General features: G+C 41.9%; 1 protein-coding gene across 1 annotated transcript in view; it reads left to right on the top strand.

Annotated features, from left to right (window-relative positions):
- STK31 (serine/threonine kinase 31) overlaps positions 1–7,416 on the top strand; it is a 250,414-nt gene extending 242,998 nt beyond the window's left edge. Inside the window, exon 22 of the mRNA XM_044295539.1 lies at positions 7,231–7,416. Within this exon, the coding sequence (XP_044151474.1) occupies positions 7,231–7,416 (186 nt within the window). The remainder of the gene's footprint in view (positions 1–7,230) is intronic.
- The last annotated feature ends 13,214 nt before the right edge of the window (positions 7,417–20,630 follow it).

Here is a 20,630-nt window from a genome sequence, read left to right as displayed (position 1 = left end):
CATTAGGGGGGTCATTATAGGGGTTGAATAACCGCGTTAAATATGCCATGGAACACAATGAAGATGGTCATGAAGTGGATAAAGTTTGGCACAACAGTCACTATACCAAGTAAAACTAACCCTAAAATGTACTTCAATTATATAATTGTTAAAAAGTATAAATCTGAAGGTGTCGGCCCGTTAAAGAGTAATGAGGGGGGAGTCGCAGAGAGCGACGAGGAGAAAGCAAAGCTGTTAAATATTTTTTTCTCCAATGTATTCACTGAAGAAAATAAACTGTCAGATGACATGCCGAATGTTGAAATAAATTCCCTATTAAAAGTGTCCTGTCTGACCCAGGAAAGAAGTGCAACAGCGACTTAAAAAGATTAAAATAGACAAATCGCCAGGACCGGATGACATACACCCCCGTATCCTAAGGGAATTAAGTAATGTCATAGCCAGACCCTTATTTCTGATATTTGCAGATTCTATATTAACAGGGAATGTCCCACAGGATTGGCGCATGGCAAATGTGGTGCCAATATTCAAAAAGGGTCCAAAAACAGAGCCTGGAAACTATAGGCCGGTAAGTTTAACATCTGTTGTGGGTAAACTGTTTGAAGGTTTTCTGAGAGATGCTATGTTAGAGCATCTTAACGGAAATAAGCAAATAATGCCATATCAGCATGGCTTCGTGAGGGATCGGTCATGTCAAACAAATTTAATCAGTTTCTATGAGGAGGTAAGTTCTAGACTTGACAGCGGCGAATCAATGGATGTCGTGTATCTGGACTTCTCCAAAGCATTTGACACTGTACCGCATAAAAGGTTAGTATATAAAATGAGAATGCTCGGACTGGGAGAAAACGTCTGTAAGTGGGTAGGTAACTGGCTCAATGGTAGAAAACAGAGGGTGGTTATTAATGGTAAATACTCAGATTGGGTCACTGTCACTAGTGGGGTACCTCAGGGGTCAGTATTGGGCCCCAGGGGTCAATTTTCACAGATGACACTAAACTGTGTAAAGTAATTTACACTGATGAGGACAGTATACTACTACAGAGCGATCTGGATAGATTGGAGGCTTGGGCAGATAAGTGGCAGATGAGGTTTAACACTGACAAATGTAAAGTTATGCACATGGGAAGGAATAATGCAAGTCACCCTTACATACTAAATGGTAAAACACTCGGTAACACTGAGATGGAAAAAGATCTAGGAATTTTAATAAACAGCAAACTAAGCTGCAAAAAACAGTGTCAGGCAGCTGCTGCCAAGGCCAATAAGATAATGGGTTGCATCAAAAGGGGCATAGATGCCCGTGATGAGAACATAGTCCTACCACTTTATAAATCATTAGTCAGACCACACATGGAGTACTGTGTACAGTTCTGGGCTCCAGTGAACAAAGCCAACATAGCAGAGCTGGAGAGGGTCCAGAGGAGGGCAACTAAAGTAATAACTGGAATGGGGCAACTACAGTACCCTGAAAGATTATCAAAATTAGGGTTGTTCACTTTAGAAAAAAGACGACTGAGAGGAGATCTAATTAATATGTATAAATATATCAGGGGTCAGTACAGAGATCTTTCCCATCATCTATTCATTCCCAGGACTGTGACTGTGACGAGGGGACATCCTCTGCGTCTGGAGGAAAGAAGGTTTGTACACAAACATAGAAGAGGATTTTTTACGGTAAGAGCAGTGAGACTATGGAACTCTCTGCCTGAGGAGGTGGTGATGGTGAGTACAATAAAGGAATTCAAGAGGGGCCTGGATGTATTTCTGGAGTGTAATAATATTACAGGCTATAGCTACTAGAGAGAGATCGTTGATCCAGGGATTTATTCTGATTGCCTGATTGGAGTCGGGAAGGAATTTTTATTCCCCTAAAGTGAGGAAAATTGGCTTCTACCTCACAGGGTTTTTTTGCCTTCCTCTGGATCAACTTGCAGGATGACAGGCCGAACTGGATGGACAAATGTCTTTTTTCGGCCTTATGTACTATGTTACTAACTGGATAGCCCACAAAAACTGATGAAAAGACAAGAAGAAAATTGGTCCAGGAGGCTGCCAAGAGGCCTACAGTAACATTAGGAACTGCAGGAATTTCTGGCAATTGCTAATTGTGTACTGCACGTGACAACAATCTCCGACTTGTAATTTATACAATTATTTTCCTGCTGATTCTGGGCTTTAAAAATAAAGGAGGAGGTCCTATCAATGATTGACAGCCTTCCCTCTATGACTGTATATAGAGGGAGCTGTCAATCACTGATAGGACCTTGCAAAGCCCAGGATGAGCTTGAAAATAAATTTATAAATTACAAGTTTTACTGAATATTCTCCTACAAAACTATATTTCGCTCTGTTCAGCTCCTCATGCTCTATATAATGCTGCCTGCACCTCAAAGACCATGTTTAACACCACAGGTTCTCTTTATGCTGGAGAGAATTATGAACAGTTCCAAAGTTCCTTAGCCTCTGCAAAAGAAAAGCAAACTGAATATGAAGAGGAATTTCACCTTTCAACAAGACAACAACCCACATTAACAAAAGAATGGCTTCACCAGAAGATTTGGAGAGCAGATATGGAGCGTTTTTGCATGGAAGAGTGGGCACAGATTGCCAAGTCAAAATGTGCTATGCTGATAGACTCCTGACCAAAAGACTGAGTGCTTTATGTGGTAATGTTGAAACGCTTTTACTTATCCAAGCCATTCTGAGATTGTTTTCTTGTGACACATTGTACTTCATGATAGTGGTAAATTTCAGTCAATATTTTTTATTTAAAAAAAAATCCCAAATTTACCCCAAAATTTCAATTTCTCTGCTTTTAAAACAGATAGTGATACCTCATAATAATAATAATAATATAAAAGTTATTCATTTACATTTCCCTTATGTCTACTTTATGTTTGGATCATTTTGTAAAAATGTAGATGAAATTTCAGAATTTAACTTTTTGGGCAGATTTTTAATTTTAATCCATTTTTTTCCAGTAACAAAGCAAGGGTTAACAGCCAAACAAAACTCAATATTTATTACCCTGATTTTGTAGTTTACAGAAACACCCCATTTGTGATCGTAAACTGCTGTACAGGCGCACGTCAGGGAGCAGAAAGAAAGGAACACCATACGATTTTTGGAAGGCAGATTTTACTGGACTGTTTTTTTAACACCATATCCCATTTCAAGCCTCCTGATGCACCCCTAGAGTAGGAACTCCAAAAAAGTGACCTCATTTTGGAAACTACAGGATAAGGTGGCAGTTTTGTTGGTACTATTTTAGGGTACATATGATTTTTGGTTACTCTATATTACACTTTTTGTGAGGCAGGGTAACAAAAAATAGCTGTTTTGGCACAGTTTTTATTTTTATTTTTTTACAATGTTCATCTGACAGGTTAGATCGTGTGATATTTTTATACAGCAGGTATAACGTAATGGACATGGCAATACCTAATATGTCTACTTTTTAATAAGAGCATTTTCGAAACAAAAAAAAATCATCATGTTTTAGTGTCTCCATATTCTAAGAGCCACAGCTTTTTTTTTTTGTCTAACTGTTTTACGTAGGGGCTCATTTTTTGCGGGATGAGGTGACCGTTTGGTACTATTTTGGGGGCCCTACATCTTTTTGATCGCTTGGTGTTGCACTTTTTGCGATGTAAGGAGACAAAAAATGGTTGTTTTAGCATAGTTTTTAGTAGAGCCGGTCGTTACGGACACGGAAATACCCAATATGTCTTTTTTATTTATTTATTTTTTACGTGTTTTATTTTGGGAAAGGGGCTTTTTTTTTACTTCTTTTTTTTTGTCCCACTCTGGGACTTTAACTTCTGGGGTGTGTTCCCCTCTGCAGTGCATTACAATACATCCTGTTGTAATGCATTGACTTTCAGCTTGTATGCTGACAGCCTGTCTGTGAGACCCAGCCTAACGGGTCTGGATCTCCGTAGAAGGCAAGCTCCGATGCCTATGGAAGGCTTCGGGCTGCCATCGGGTCCCCATGATTGCAGTGCAGGGACCCGATAGAGATGCGGAGGGCACCCGTACCCTCCACAAACCCTCTGCATGCCGCGGTCAGCTTTGACCGCAGCATACAAGGGGTTCATACGCCGGCATCAGTGTTTTCACCGAATGCAGCAGGGACCCGGCTGTCAGTGTCTGCCGTGTCCGTGCTGCTGATCAGGCGGGCGCAGCTCCTACATCCTCCCAATCAGCCCACCGTGCATGTGCACTGGTCTTTAAGTCATTTCCACCAGCGCCGTACATGTACGGCGAGGGTTCTTAAGGAGTTAAGTGTATGCATATTTATACAACCAGTACTTTTTTTTATTTTTCCTCCCTAAACGATTTTGGTTTTTCAATTGAATTCTGCAGATTATAGGTGATATTAAAGGTGGAAAAAGTTCTGAAATGGTTCTTCTTGGTCAGATTTTTTTTTTTACATGACAAAACCCTGACATTTCAACACAGGTGTGTAGACTTTTTATGTCCCCTGTAGTTATGAGTCCAGTGTATTCATGATAACGACACTGCTCTGGCTCCCCTCATTATAGACTGCTGCTGTGTATCCGCCTTATATGCACAATGCAAGAAAAAGGGGGTCAGTCAGCGAATCCTAATGCGCAGGTGCATGTTGCCATGGCTAGAAACACAAATAAAAAAAACACAATGCAACAGCACTCTGCAAACACAAATAATGTAGTTATAGAAAACATTCTGTTGCTAACGCTACGCTTATTTTGTAAATTTGAGATTCTTGGCAAATACATTTTGTACAAAATTATTTGGGCCCATCTACCGGCGTCAAGGCGATCTGTATAAGACGGGAACCTAACACTAAATACTACCTGTTATAGTACCATACTGGCCGCCATAAAACACACGGGATACAGGTTCCACATGCATGTTGGGTTTAAAATGCCACTCGGCATTTTACCATTTTTTGTGCCATAATAGCCTCCATTAAATCCAGGTAATGCAGGTACCAACATGCATGCCGAACCCACTCTATAACTCTCCTAGTGCCAGACGGCTTCCAATGAATGTAGGGAGAGCAGGCTACAGCTTTATACTTAGACTAATTAAAATCAGCCTACGGGGCAGACAGGCTGGTCATGAGTGCAAGGCTAAATGTAGTCAGCCACACCTCCAGCTCAGTATAAATGCAAGAATTAATTAGTGTAAGTATAAAGCTGTAGCCTGCTCTCCCTGCATTCATTGGAAGCCATCTGGCACCAGAAGAGGAATAGAGTGGGCTCGGCATGCATGTTGGAACCTGCATGCCCTGGATTTAATGGAGGCCATTATGGCACAAATAATGGAAAAAGGCAGAGTGGACCCAGCATGCACGTGGAACCTGCATTCCCTGTGTTTTATGGCAGCCAGTAAGGCACTATAACAGTTAGTGTTTAGAGTTAGGTTCCTGTCTTATAGAGATCGCTTGACCGGCAGACAGGCCCAAATAATTTTGCACAAAATGCATTTGCCAAGAATCTCAAATTTACAAAATAAGTGTAGCATTAGCACCAGGATGTATTCTATAACTATGGCATTATTGTACTTTATTTGTGTTTGCAGAATGCGGTTGCATTGTGTCTTTTTTCTTTATATTCACAGTGGAGTCTGATATATTCTTTCTTAGCTGTTGTTAGCTAAATGACGCAATAATGTTTTGTGCTGTTTGTTCTAATAGCTAAGTGGACGTGTCACTGTAATTAACTGCCATCAAGTAGAGCTGCATATGATGGTGACAAAGCTACTTAAATGTATACGTATTTTACACTAGGGAGAATGGGACAAAGGGTTGGTTGGACTTGGTGGCCACTTAGGGCACCATCGATGGTTCTGCTTTTTGTTTACAACCTGTTGATTATGTTGTAGGTGTCAGTTACGATGAATGCCTCTCTTTCATGCGATAGAGCAATTACGTGAATAATTAAGGCTATCAAAGCTTTGTTCAGTGACTCTTTGTAAATTCTGATTGACAGCTTGCCAGAAATGTAAGGGTCAAATGATCCTGTTTCTTTTGAATGGTAATTTTAAAATGCACTAAGGAAGCAGATGTTTTATTCACAAGAAATACAGTTCACTACTGACACCTTTCTTTAAAGCATTCTGTAGTGGCATTTGTTATGGTGCTTTACAAGTTTTTACAAGTCTGTGGATATATAAGAACATGTAGGATGTTTGTATCTTCATTGTGCTATTCAGCTTGTAGTTATAATAGTTTTCAGTTGCATTTAAATTGTTGTGGACTTTAAAACTGAACTCTCTTGGCTTTCCAATTTTTGTATAGAGCTTGGCGATTTGCATTTTGAAAATTGTCATCATTATGCCTTATACACACAGTCAGCGTTTGATCAGTGATTGTAAGCCAAAACCAAGAATGGAACCTCCACCAAGATGAGGTATAATGGAAATTTGCTCCTGTTCTGAGTTTTAGATCCGCACCTGGTTTTGGCTCACACAATCACTGACGGAAATCACTGACCAAAAACTGACGTGAATAAAGCCTTATACTAGGTATTGTACATTGAAGTGAATAGGAGCAGTACTGCAGTAAACAGCTTAGTTCACTAGCTTTTTCTGAAAAGCTGACCGGTGGGGGTGCAGGCTGCCGGACTGCCGCTGACATGATATTGGTGGCCTATTTTGAGGATATGCCATCAATGGAAAAATACTGGAAAACCCTTTCTTCAACAGGCCCCTCACACCTCAACCGTTCAGAAACACACAACTGAACAAATAAGTCTAATACACACTGTCATAGGTTGTGTTGTTATCTCCCCAGCCATGCCTAGCTCTACTGAACGTGCCTTGGCTCCCTCCAGGACTGATATCATTCACAATCCCAGACTCCTCCAGAACTGACTCTTTCCATTGCTGACAATTCATTCAACCCACAATACTATAGAAAAGGACCACACAGAGCACCTCATAACTATGCAGCCTCTCAAGGCATAGGAGGCACTTTCAGCCCTTCATCTCATAGCATGTTTCTTACTGTTCATAGCTTTTCATTGGTAAACTTCTGCAGGTCATTGGAAAAATAACACATAAAGGGGCCAATGTGTATCCACATGCCCCTGACACTAATTTCTGGAGTTGTGAAAAAAAGCCATTTTGAACTTGCATTTCAGTGACAAGTCCACTCTGGTTTCCATCTCTGATGGGCAATGTGGTTTAACCACACTTTCCTCCCTTAGTGCCAAAACTATTGTCTGCATCTCTACACAGGTACAGAGCCTCTCTAAGAGTAATATCTGCTACCCACTTCAAGGATCGTTTCCTCAGGCATCATATAACAAGATACACGGTGGAGTCACATCATTACGACCACCAGCTGATATCCAGAGTAACTGCTGTGTGCAGCATGGACTGCAGCTAGACAGACTAGGAGTGACTGGAGGATTCATAGAGTGAACAAGATTATTGAAGTGGTCACACAGATGCTCAGTCGGGGTAAAGTCTGGGGAATTAGGGGGCCAGGGTAATACTTTGAAGTTTTGGTCATGCTCCTCAAACCAATGTCAGACATTATTAGCCGTGTGATGTCACACTTTCTTGCTGGAAACTCCCATCCGCCTCAGGGAAGACAATCAGCATGTATGGGTGTATGTCATCTGCAAAGATGGATTCATAGCCAAATCGGTTGAGAGTGCCTTCCACATGGATGAGTGGGCACGTAGAATGCCCCAAAAACATTCCTCACATGCTAATGCTGCCACCACCAGCTTGTAATCTTCCTGCAGTGGTTGCAGGGTGTTTGTTGTCTGATGTTTCTCGCCTGATGTCCATCCGTTCGATGAAACAGAAAATGTAACTCATCGGAGAAGGCATCCCAATTGATGTAGGTCCAATTCGATACAGCCACAAAGATTGAAGCCTTTTCTGACGATGCAAATTTGCTAGCAGAGGTGCAGTGACCATCTTTTTGCTTTGGAGCACCATACACAGTAGGGTTTGCTGAACTGTTGTTTTAGATAAGTTTGGTAGCCCACTGGTTGATTTTGGCGGAAAGACGCTCTACTGTAGTGTCAATCTTCCCTTGCACACTTTCATAGTTGACGTTCACATCTCGCATCAATGGCACGTTGTGCTCCGTAGTTTCTACCTCACTTGTTCAAGATACACTTTTACCACTGCAGCAAGCAAACAGTTCACAAACTTCTGTTTCAGAAACTCTGCCATCCTTGGCCTGAAAGCCAACAATTATCCTTTTTTGCAACCCTCATAAGTTGCCCCTTTTACCTATGACAGTAACAAATGGTGTGTGTGCAAACAGCCTATTGCACACCTTATGTACCCACCAAGCCAGCTGACAACACATGACTTCCTTCATGAGCTATGCGCTGCCAGCATAGAAAGTAATACTAATAATGTCACTCAACAGTGTATGCATGTGTGTGTGTGTATGTGTGTATATATATATATATATATATATATATATATATATATAAAATGTGTAAAACAATGCAACACCAAGAAGCACATTTCCACACCGATATGCACACAGTTTGTGAGTCCTCTTTCTCACACAATGCCCAACATTTCTTCTGAGGCTCCAATTTTGCAGGCCCTTTCTTTTGGAACAGCTCCAGACCTCTGGCCTAGTTGTCTTCCTTCTTAGCACAGGGAAGCTCTGAAAGCTATGTGGCTTCTGATACATTTCCGGCCAGCAGAAGTTTCTGCAACTAATGGCATCAGTTAATATGACAGTGTAAGTACATATACATTGAATTATAAACAAATAATTGAGGGTACAATATAGTATATTATACACATGGAAGTAGCGAATAACCTAAATGGACATATTGTTAAAATAAGTCTTATATAACAATACATTTTAGTGTTTATTCCTTATATTAAAGGGCGTCAGCAGATTTGTACCTATGAAACTGGCTGACTTGTTGCATGTGCGCTTGGCAGCTGAAGGCATATGTGTTGCTCCTGTGTTCATATGTGCCCGCATTGCTGAGAAAATGTATGTTTTAATATATGCAAATGAGCCTCCAGGAGCAACGGGGGCGTTGCTGTTACACCTAGAGGCTCTTCTCTCTCTGCAACTGTTACGCCATTTCCACTTTGATTGACAGGGTCAGGTGTGATGATGTTCTTAACTGCCTGTGTGGAAAGTGGAGAGGGCGCAGCAGTTGTAGAGAGAGAAGAGCCTCTAGGTGTCTCATATGATTATGGGACCAACACAGATGTCTTCAGCGCCAAGCGCACATGAAACAGGTCAGCCAGTTTCATAGGTACAAATCTGCTGACAGATGCCCTTTAATTCTTATGCATCAGTGTTCTGGTTGTTGGCACTGTGACTTTCATTTTATGGAAGGTAATGTTTTTCCTTTTTTTAACTTACATAATTACCGGGTTTGCATAGACATGGCTACTTACTTTTTTTGCCATGCCCTTTGTTGTTGAACCTTTAAAATCTATTATGTTAACTCTTTAATCTAAATACAATCCACCGAGAAACATTGCTGCCTACATTGTGTGGATAAACATTGAGCAAGAATATTCAAATACATGTATTTGGTTTTAAAAGGAAGAAAAGTGGCGCACTGGATTGGTGCTGACACGGGAGGTGCTCTCAGTAAAAAGGAAATCACCCTTCCTTTAAAAAAATAAAACAATAGTAAAAAGATACTGGGCACTCTCTGACTAATGGAACCTAATAGTTTAATTAAAATACAACATATACACTTCAATAAATTAAGATAAGCATAATATTACATACAATTACAATAAAAATAGATTCCTCAACCTATTGGTACCAATTTAGGTCAAATTGATTAAAATGAATAGCCTCTGGGTATTCAGGGTATAAAAAGTCCTTGAAAAAAATGTCCTTTAGGGAAGAAAAACCTTATAGAAAGATCTCCGCAGAACAAGTTGTTTCAATCGGATAGTGGTGCAGTGGTTTTATAGAGCGGCGTCCCGCTATTACTCACTGTTTCGCTGCAGCACTAAGCTCCGCTGCTGTATTGGTCCTTTGGTTTTCAGGGATTTCTCCGGCTGTCCGCGGTTCCCTGGCTGTCTTTCCGGCGCCGCTCCGTAGATAAAAGAGCCGGCGCTTGGATAATTTTGCTGCCTCCTTTTCTCGCGCTGAGCTCGCTGTACAAATGAGCGTGTTCAGCTCTTACAGTCCGTTCTCAGAGAGTGCGCGTCGGGTCTGTTGTTGAGACAGAAAAGGTTCCAATGCCAGCGGTATTTTAGTGCATAGCGTCCAAGTATATCAGGGGGTCCTGGCACCAAACGCGTTTCGGGGTCTATTGTTACCCCTTCCTCAGTGGTAATGCCTCCCCCTTCTGAATCTCCTTATATAGTCTTTGGTGATTAGGTTACAATCATCAGCTGGGTGGGTTGGTTTCTTTTTTCAAAACCTGGTGTGGACCCGAAAAACACCTATTTTGTCAAGAGTATGTCTGTATTCGCCATAAGTCATTTATTCACATATATATTCTCATGTCAACCTTTATGGCATATTGACTATACTACTTGCTGACCAGAAAATGTTTGGTTTGTGTCGAACATACTCCAAAATCTGCGCAAGTCTATTACAACCTGTCAGGCTTTGTATGGTATTTTCTCTCTACCGCAATCTGACCTGCGGTATTCATGCGGTTTTGGAAAAGATTGTAGTTGTCCCCACCTGACTGTGTCATTATGAATTTCCACCCGAACTTTCTTTATACCAAATACATTCCATATATATGTACATCAAAAATATTTATATGTAGATAAAAAAACTTTTGTTTAAAATAAAAATAATTTTTTTTATTTTTTTTTATTTTTGAATACAATATTTTTATTAAACTTTATTTCATCCCTAAGATGTCAATTTTTACTTGTTTTTGTTATATATTTTCTCATATATTATCCACGTTGTATTTTCTTTACATCTATTACTTGGTGTAATCTTATATAGTTTTGTATGGAGTGGGGGCAGGTTATTGATTGTTATACGAATCTATATTCATATCAGCATAGTCAAATTTTCATAGAGACAGGGCAAAGTTGTGGATCCACAGAGCGCATACGGAATGTGTCGGATATATGACCGAATGACCGGTGGAGGTCATTTTAATCAATTTGACCTAAATTGGTACCAATAGGTTGAGGAATCTATTTTTATTGTAATTGTATGTAATATTATGCTTATCTTAATTTATTGAAGTGTATATGTTGTATTTTAATTAAACTATTAGGTTCCATGTATTTGGTTTTGCTAATATTATTCTCTCTCGTTCTCTCCTAGAGAGATTTCACTGTGTATATACTCTACAGTCGTGGCCAAAAGTTTTGAGAATGACACAAATATTAGTTTTCACAAAGTTTGCTGCTAAACTGCTTTTAGATCTTTGTTTCAGTTGTTTCTGTGATGTAGTGAAATATAATTACACGCACTTCATACGTTTCAAAGGCTTTTATCGACAATTACATGACATTTATGCAAAGAGTCAGTTTTTGCAGTGTTGGCCCTTCTTTTTCTGGACCTCTGCAATTCGACTGGGCATGCTCTCAATCAACTTCTGGGCCAATTCCTGACTGATAGCAACCCATTCTTTCATAATCACTTCTTGGAGTTTGTCAGAATTAGTGAGTTTTTGTTTGTCCACCCGCCTCTTGAGGATTGACCACAAGTTCTCAATGGGTTTAAGATCTGGGGAGTTTCCAGGCCATGGACCCAAAATGTCAATGTTTTGGTCCCCGAGCGAATAAGTTATCACTTTTGCCTTATAGCATGGTGCTCCATCGTGCTGGAAAATGCATTGTTCTTCACCAAACTGTTGTTGAATTGTTGAAAGAAGTTGCTGTTGGAGGGTGTTTTGGTACCATTCTTTATTCATGGCTGTGTTTTGGGGCAAAATTGTGAGTGAGCCCACTCCCTTGGATGAAAGGCAACCCCACACATGAATGGTCTCAGGATGCTTTACTGTTGGCATGACACAGGACTGATGGTAGCGCTCACCTTTTCTTCTCCGGACAAGCCTTTTTCCTGATGCCCCAAACAATCGGAAAGAGGCTTCATTGGAGAATATGACTTTGCCCCAGTCATCAGCAGTCCATTCACCATATTTTCTGCAGAAGATCAATCTGTCCCTGATGTTTTTTTGGGAGAGAAGTGGCTTCTTTGCTGCTCTTCTTGACACCAGGCCATCTTCCAAAAGCGTTCGCCTCACTGTGCGTGCAGACGCGCTCACACCTGCCTGCTGCCATTCCTGAGCAAGCTCTGCACTGTTGGCACTCCGATCACGCAGCTGAATCCTCTTTAGGAGACGATCCTGGCGCTTGCTGGACTTTCTTGGACGCCCTGAAGCCTTCTTAACAAGAATTGAACCTCTTTCCTTGAAGTTCTTTATGATCCTATAAATTGTTGATTGAGGTGCAATCTTAGTAGCCACAATATCCTTGCCTGTGAAGCCATTTTTATGCAACGCAATGATGGCTGCACGCGTTTCTTTGCAGGTCACCATGGTTAACAATGGAAGAGCAATGCTTTCAAGCATCACCCTCCTTTTAACAGGTCAAGTCTGCCATTTTAACCCAATCAGCCTGACATAATGATTTCCAGCCTTGTGCTCGTCAACATTCTCACCTGAGTTAATAAGACGATTACTGAAATGATCTCAGCAGGTCCTTATATGACAGCAATGAATTGCAGTGGAAAGTTTTTTGGGGGGATTAAGTTAATTTTCATGGCAAAGAAGGACTATGCAATTCAACTGATCACTCTTCATAACATTCTGGAGTATATGCAAATTGCTATTATAAAAACTTAAGCAGCAACTTTTCCCATTTCCAATATTTATGTAATTCTCAAAACTTTTGGCCACGACTGTAGATATAAACTGATCAGCCATGAAATTAACCCCTTAAGGACCGGGCTCATTTTCACCTTAAGGACCAGGCTATTTTTTGCAAATCTGCCCAGTGTCACTTTATGTGTTGTTATGATTGTTTTTTTGTCACATATTGTTCTTCATGACACTGGTAAAATGGAGTCAATTTTTTTATTTATTTATAAAAAAAATACCAAATTTACCAGAAATTTGGAAAAATTTGCAAATTTCCAAGTTTCAATTTCTCTACTTCTATAATACATAGTAATACCTCCAAAATAGTTATTACTTTACATTCCCCATATGTCTATTTCATGTTTGGATCATTTTGGGAATGCCATTTTATTTTTTGGGGGATGTTACAAGGCTTAGAAGTTTAGAAGCAAATCTTGAAATTTTCAAAAACCCACTTTTTAAGGACCAGTTCAGGTCTGAAGTTACTTTGTGAGGCTTACATAATAGAAACCACCCAAAAATGACCCCATTCTAGAAACTACACCCATCAAGGTATTCAAAACTTATTTTTACAAACGTCGTTAACCCTTTAGGTGTTCCACAAGAGTTAATGGCAAATGGAGATAAAATTTCAGAATTTTTTACAGTAACAAAGCAAGGGTTTACAGCCAAACAAAACTCAATATTTATGGCCCTGATTCTGTAATTTACAGAAACACCCCATACATATGTGGTCGTAAACTGCTGTATGGGAACATGGCAGGGCGCAGAATGAAAGGAATGACACGGTGTTTGAAAGGCAGATTTTGCTGGACAGTTTTTTTGACACCATGTCCCATTTGAAGCCCCTGATGCACCCCTAGAGTAGAAACTCCAAAAAAGTGACCCCATTTTGGAAACTACGGGATAGGGTGGAAGTTTTGTTGGTACTATTTTAGGGTACATATGATTTTTGGTTACTCTATATTACACTTTTTGTGAGGCAGGGTAACAAAAAATAGCTGTTTTGGCACAGTTTTTATTTTTATTTTTTTACAATGTTCATCTGACAGGTTAGATCGTGTGATATTTTTATACAGCAGGTATAACGTAATGGACATGGCAATACCTAATATGTCCACTTTTTAATAAAAGCATTTTCGAAATAAAAAAATCATGTTTTAGTGTCTCCATATTCTAAGAGCCACAGCTTTTTTTATTTTTTGTCTAACTGTTTTACGTAGGGGCTCATTTTTTGCGGGATGAGGTGACCGTTTGGTACTATTTTGGGGGCCCTACGTCTTTTTGATCGCTTGGTGTTGCACGTTTTGCGATGTAAGGAGACCAAAAATGGTTGTTTTAGCATAGTTTTTAGTACAGCCGGTCGTTACGGACACGGAAATACCCAATATGTCTTTTTTTTTTTACGTGTTTTATTTTGGGAAAGGGGCTTTTTTTTGTATGAAAAACCTTTTGGTTGCTCTATATCACACTTTTTGTAATGCAAGGTAACAAGAAATAGCTGTTTTGGCACCATTTTTATTTTTTGTTATTTACAACATTCATCTGACAGGTTAGATCAGGTTATTACGGATGCGGCGATGCCTAATATGTCTAGTTTTCTAATTTATGTAAGTTTTACACAATTATTTCATTTTTGAAACAAATAAAATCATGTTTTAGTGTCTCCATAGTCCGAGAGCCATAGTTTTTTCAGTTTTTGGGCGATTTTCTTGGGTAGGGTATGACTTTTGCTGGATGAGATGACTGTTTGATTGGCACTATTTGGGGGTGCGTATGACTTTTTGATTGCTTGCTATTACACTTTTTGTGATGTAAGGTGACAAAAAATGGCTTTTTTACACCCTTTTTATATATTTTTTTACGGTATTCATCTGAGGGGTTAGGTCATGTGATTTTTTTACAGAGCAGGTTATTACGGACGCGACGATACCTAATATGTAGTGCATTTTATTTTTTATTTTAATCAGTGATAAATGTTTTTCTATTTTTACCTTTTTTCACTTTTTTACATTTTATTTTACCCAGACCCACTTGGTTCTTGAAGATCCAGTGGATCTGAGGTCTGTATAATACAGTACAGTACACTATATAGTGTACGGTACTGTATTTTCACTTTACAAAGTCTGATCAGACTTCTGCCTTTAGCAGAAGTCTGATCAGCACCATGGACAGCCGGAAGCCACAACAGAGCAGCGGCCCCCGATGGGAGAGGGAGGGAGCTCCCTCCCTGTTAACTCCTTCCATACAGCGGTCCCTACGGACCGTGGCATGGAAGGGGTTAAACGGCTGACATCACAGCACAGATGTCAGCCGTTTTAAGCAGAGTGTCAGCAATGTGCTGACACTTTGCTTGATAACTGCTCGGCCATCCTGAAAATGAGAGGGGGCGGGTGGCATGATCGTGCGCCCGCCCGGCCCCCCCAGCACCTCCCGCACCTTCCTCCCTGCACAGCCCGCTGGCAGATAACAATGAGGGCTGCAGGGGGGTGTAAAAATTCAAATTTAGGTCATCAGAAACTTCCGAAAGCGCTGCAAACCGCAGGTCTGAATTGACCTGCGGTTTGCAGCGATCTCTGATACGGGGGAGGGGGTCACAGGACCCCCCTCGGCATTGTCCCAGGTTGCCTGCTGATTGATTTCAGCAGGCACCCAGTTCCAATCATCACCTGCCACGCGGCAGTGATCAAAAATACACAGGGCGTACAGGTACGCCCTGTGTCCTTAAGTACCAAGACATCAGGTCGTACATGTACGCCCTGTGTCCTTAAGAGGTTAAAGGGAACCTATCACCATGAAAATAAAGTGTAATCTGCCAGCAGCATGTTATAGAGCAGGAGGAGCTGTGCAGATTGATATATAGTTTTGTGGGAAAATAGTCAGTATAACTTGTATTTATTTAAATTCTGGACTTTGAATAAAAGAAGGCGGTCCCATCAGTGATTGGCAGTTATCTCTGTATGAACAGTCATAGAGGGAAGGCTGGGGGCGGAGCCGGCAAGCCATGGTGTAGGTCGACTTCACCAGAGCTCCACACAGCTAGCCCAGCTTTATTTGCTTTAATCAGCGGACACGGATACTAAAGATGGGGAAAACCCTCAGAGACAAAGAGGGAGCCTCAGGGGACACTACAAAGGCAAAGAAGACTCAGGGAGACCTGAACAAGTTCCTCAACAGGCGATCCACATCGCACCCTGATGGAGGCAAGATGGCGCGAGAGGCGCGAAACTTCTCCGAGAGGGAGGGAGCCGACTCGGAGGCTGACAGCTCAGACGCGGAAGTTTACAGCAGAGGTGAGCCGGACTCCCTGCCCCTAACCAGAAGCTTCCTTCAGCAGTCGCTGACGCAGGCCCTTAGCCCGGTCATGAAAGAGCTATCGGACATTAAGGCCGAATTCCAACAGCTCGGGCACAGGGTAGAAAGCCTGGAAGAAAACCAGGACCTGTTGGTCCAGCGAGAAGCGGGAATCCACAATCATTTGACGACTATGTCTAAGATGATCAACACTGCTTTCCTAAACCTGGAGGACCAGGAGAACAGAGGGCGGAGGAAAAATGTGCGTTTGAGAGGAATACCTGAAGCGGTTCAGGCTGAGGAACTGACTAACGCAGTCCGCTCCCTGTTTGCCGCCCTCGTGGGTGAAGAACAGGCGGCCGCCATCGTTATAGAAAGAGCGCACAGGGCTCTTAGGCCCAAGCCAGCGGTGGGTGAACCGCCCAGAGACGTTGTATGTGCTCTACTGAACTTTTTAGATACTACAGCCCTCTTGAAAGCGGCAAGGGAGAAAGGAGACCCCTCTTTGGACGGCCATAAAGTGCAATTATACCAAGATCTGGCGGCGAGCACACTAGCCAAGCGCAGGAACTTGCGCCCTCTGACCGCGCTCTTAAGAGAAAAGAAACTGCCAGTAAGATGGCTGTTCCCTTTTGGCCTCAGCACCGCCATAGGAGGGAAGCAATTCACAGTAAGACTTCCGGAGGATTTACTGCCTATATGGGAGGCACTGGGTTCAGAGGCACTGGACATTCCATCATGGCTCCCGTGCAACCCGACCTTGGATCTTCCGAACCTACCGCAGGTAGAAGATTGGCGCCTGGCGCAAAAAAAGAAATCTCCAAAGAAAAGAATCCCTTAACTCCTAGAGAAGTACCTGAACTGTGGTTCCAGTACTTGCCATAAAAGGGACTCAAGCGATCATTATGTTTCAGCATAAAGGATTCAGGTTATATACTCAATGCCTAGTTGATCCTTCAGTGTCCCTACGATTTGCCTTTCCAGCCCACTTACCTTATATTGTGATTACTCAATCTTACCCTTTCTTACCCTTTCCCCTCTATACCTCTTCTCCTGTCTCATTTTGTACCCCATTAACAAGCTGTCATAGGTTGTGTAGGGTTTAAGAATGACCGGAGAGCTTTGCTGCCCTGTCTGTATTTGTTCCTATGACGCTGTAATTATACAGCAGCTTAGTGAGACAGGCATAAACACTGTGTCCTTATATGGTACAATGTCTGTATATGCATACTGTTCTGTTCTCTCTATTGGGCTTAGTGTGTGAGGCCTGGCTCCAGGGTGTCTACACACTAATCTCCCCCTAGTTGGGGTTCTTAACCCCTTAGGTAGTTATTACTTGCCTAGTAACTGCCCAGTTACCCACTTCATCAGATGTTTGGTTTATGTATTATTTGTTTTATGAGTTGCCCTGTGTCGCCCTCTCCTGGTCACTTAGATCTTTTGCTCAGATTAACATTTGTTCTTAATGGCTGATTTAAAGATATTGTCCCTCAATGTAAATGGTATGAACACCCCACAGAAAAGGAGTCAGATCTACCATATGCTCCGGAGGGAAGGTGCAGACTTAGTCTTTCTGCAAGAAACCCATTTTAGGCACTTACATATCCCCAAAACAGTTAATAAACATTTTGCAGTGTGGCACCATGCATCCTACTCCTCAGCTGCTAGAGGTGTCTCTATTGCCTTAGGTCAGAAGGTCCCTTTCTCGTTAGAAGCCAAGCTAACTGACCCTGATGGACGCTTTTTATTTTTAAAAGGTAAAATAGCTAACACTAAATACACTTTAGTGAATCTGTACGCTCCAAATAGTGGACAAGTCGCCTGGCTGCTACGCACCCTAGAGAGTCTTAGAGCGTTTAGAGAAGGACACATTATTTTAGGGGGAGACCTTAACCTCACGCTAGATCCCCTGATGGACTCGACCTCCACAGGTCGTCCTACCTCAAGAAGGCAACTGAGGAGACTGCTTATTGCTCTCAGGGACCTGGGGGTCTCGGACGTTTGGCGTCTAATCCATCCTGAGGAGAAAGATTACACCTTCCACTCACAGGCGCATGATTCATACCAACGCCTGGATTATATTTTTATTGCTAATCATTTGCTGTCCTCGGTTTTTGAGGCAAAGATAGGGAACATGGTCATATCTGACCATGCGCCTGTGAGTGTGGGGGTGAGAATCAGCGCCTTGCCTCCGAGATCCTGGGTTTGGAGACTAAATGAGACGCTCTTGGAAGAAGAGTCAAGTAGAAAGGCAATTGAGATATGCCTCAAAAATTATTTTCAAGAAAACACTGGGAACCTCGCTAAAGGGACGTCACTTTGGGAAGCCCATAAAGTTGTGGTCAGAGGGGAGCTTATCAGCTTGGGATCCAGTGCCAAAAAGCGCAGGCAAAAACAACTAGATTCCCTATTACAGCAAATCTCTGTACTTGAAACCCTCCACAAAAATACCAGGACAGATGAAGTTTTACTATCACTTAAGTGCTTAAGACATAAGGTCACTGATCTTTTGAACATTAGAGCGGCAGGAGCCTTGAAGACGTTGCGCTTTAAACAATATCTCCATGGTAATAGAGGCTCCAAGTTGGTATCCAGCCTAATTAAGGGTCAGAGGAACAGATCTTTTATTCAGGCTATTAAATCAACCTCGGGCCTCCGACTTATCAATACCCCAGCAATTGCCCAGGAGTTTTGCTCCTTTTATTCGAATTTGTATAACCTCCCGGGACCTCTTGACGCTCAGCAAATTGAGGAACGCATGTCAGATTTTCTCAAATCCATCGACATACCGAGACTTTCCATAGAAGATAAGCATCGGCTGCTGCAGCCATTTACAAAAGAAGAAGTAGATAAGGTTTTAATGACTATTCCTACAGGCAAGAGCCCCGGACCTGATGGGTTCCCAATCTCTTACTATAAAAAGTATAAGGATATTTTAATCCCGCACTTTGTTGATATGTGTAATCTCCTTCTCACGGGTGGTTCCTTGACCCCGCAAGCCCAGGAAGCACACATAACAATCATCCATAAAGAAGGCAAGGATAAGGAAATATGCGGCAGTTATAGGCCGATTTCATTATTAAATACAGATTTGAAGTGGTGGGCCAAATTGCTTAATAGTAGGATGGCTGAACTGCTCTCTGGGCTTGTGGGAGAAGAACAGGTGGGATTCGTGGCAGGTAGAGAGGGTAGACATAATGTCAGTAGAGTCATACATGCGATCACTCACTCCATCAAATTTAAATCCCCTCTTGTTCTATTGGGCACGGATGCAGAGAAGGCGTTCGATAGGGTCAGCTGGGCCTATATGAATAAGGTATTAAATGCTTTTGGCTTTCCGGACAGCTTCATTGGAGCTATCTATACGTTATACTCTGCACCTTCTGCGAGAGTACTGGTTAATGGCACCCTATCGAACGCCTTCCAAATTAGAAATGGCACGCGCCAGGGATGCCCTCTGTCCCCAACTCTATTTGTTCTCACCCTTGAGACGCTTCTTCTTAAGTTCCGACAGTCCCCCCTGATTAAAGGAGTGAAAATAAGCAATTACACCCATAAGATGGCCGCCTTCGCGGATGATTTGCTTCTCCTGATGACTAATCCTGAAGAAGCTCTCCCGGAGGTTATGCAGATTTTTGATTCCTTCGGGGTTATATCAAATTTCAAGATTAACTTTGATAAGTCGGAGGCCCTGGGTATTTCCCTCTCGACCACTTTGCGTAATAAAGTTAAAGCTCTCACACCATTCAAATGGCCTACTCAAGCAATAAAATATTTAGGTGTACTGATCCCAATGGATCCCAAGCTGTTGTTCAGACTTAATTTTCCCCCACTGCTTGCCAAGGTCACCGCTGGCCTCGCTAAAAGCAGCTCTCCGTTCCTGACCTGGCTAGGAAGGAAAAATGTCCTCACCACTTATATTTTGCCTTTGATTATGTACACCTTAAGAGCCCTTCCCATCTCAATACCAGCTAGCTTCATTAATAAATTGCAATCTACCATGAGCAAATACTTATGGGACAAGGCCCACCCCAGAATGTCCTTTCGCCTTCTTTCTCGTAGAAAGAAAGATGGGGGAATCTCGTTGCCTGATCTACCGACTTATATACAGGCTATCAGTCTAGAGAGGTGGCTTAAACTGACCAGAAAAGAGACGAACTGCATGTATATTGATTTAGAGCTGGCCCTACTGGGTAAGGAATCTTTTCATAGACTATGGACACCTGGGAGGACAGGAGAGGAACCCAAGGTGGAGAGTGAACTAACCAAGGGTATGCTCAGTATATGTCATAAGAATATGGCTTTAGCTTCGGCTCAGGGTAAGATATCCCCACTAGCTCCCATCTCAGTTATCCCTACACTTATATTCCCACAAATTAAGTCCCCATCAGAGATATGGCTAGCGCTTTCACACCATAGAATAGGAGACATGAAAAAGCTCCAAACCTCACCTAACTTGTACACTGCCCTCTCAGGTGACCCAGCCCCAGACAGGGACTTCATTCAGAGAAATGATTTTGAGAGTATTAGTAGACAGTT

The sequence above is a fragment of the Bufo gargarizans genome, chromosome 5 (genome assembly GCF_014858855.1).
Source record: "Bufo gargarizans isolate SCDJY-AF-19 chromosome 5, ASM1485885v1, whole genome shotgun sequence".
Lineage (NCBI taxonomy): Eukaryota > Metazoa > Chordata > Amphibia > Anura > Bufonidae > Bufo > Bufo gargarizans.
This window is presented reverse-complemented; position numbering and strand designations above follow the sequence as displayed.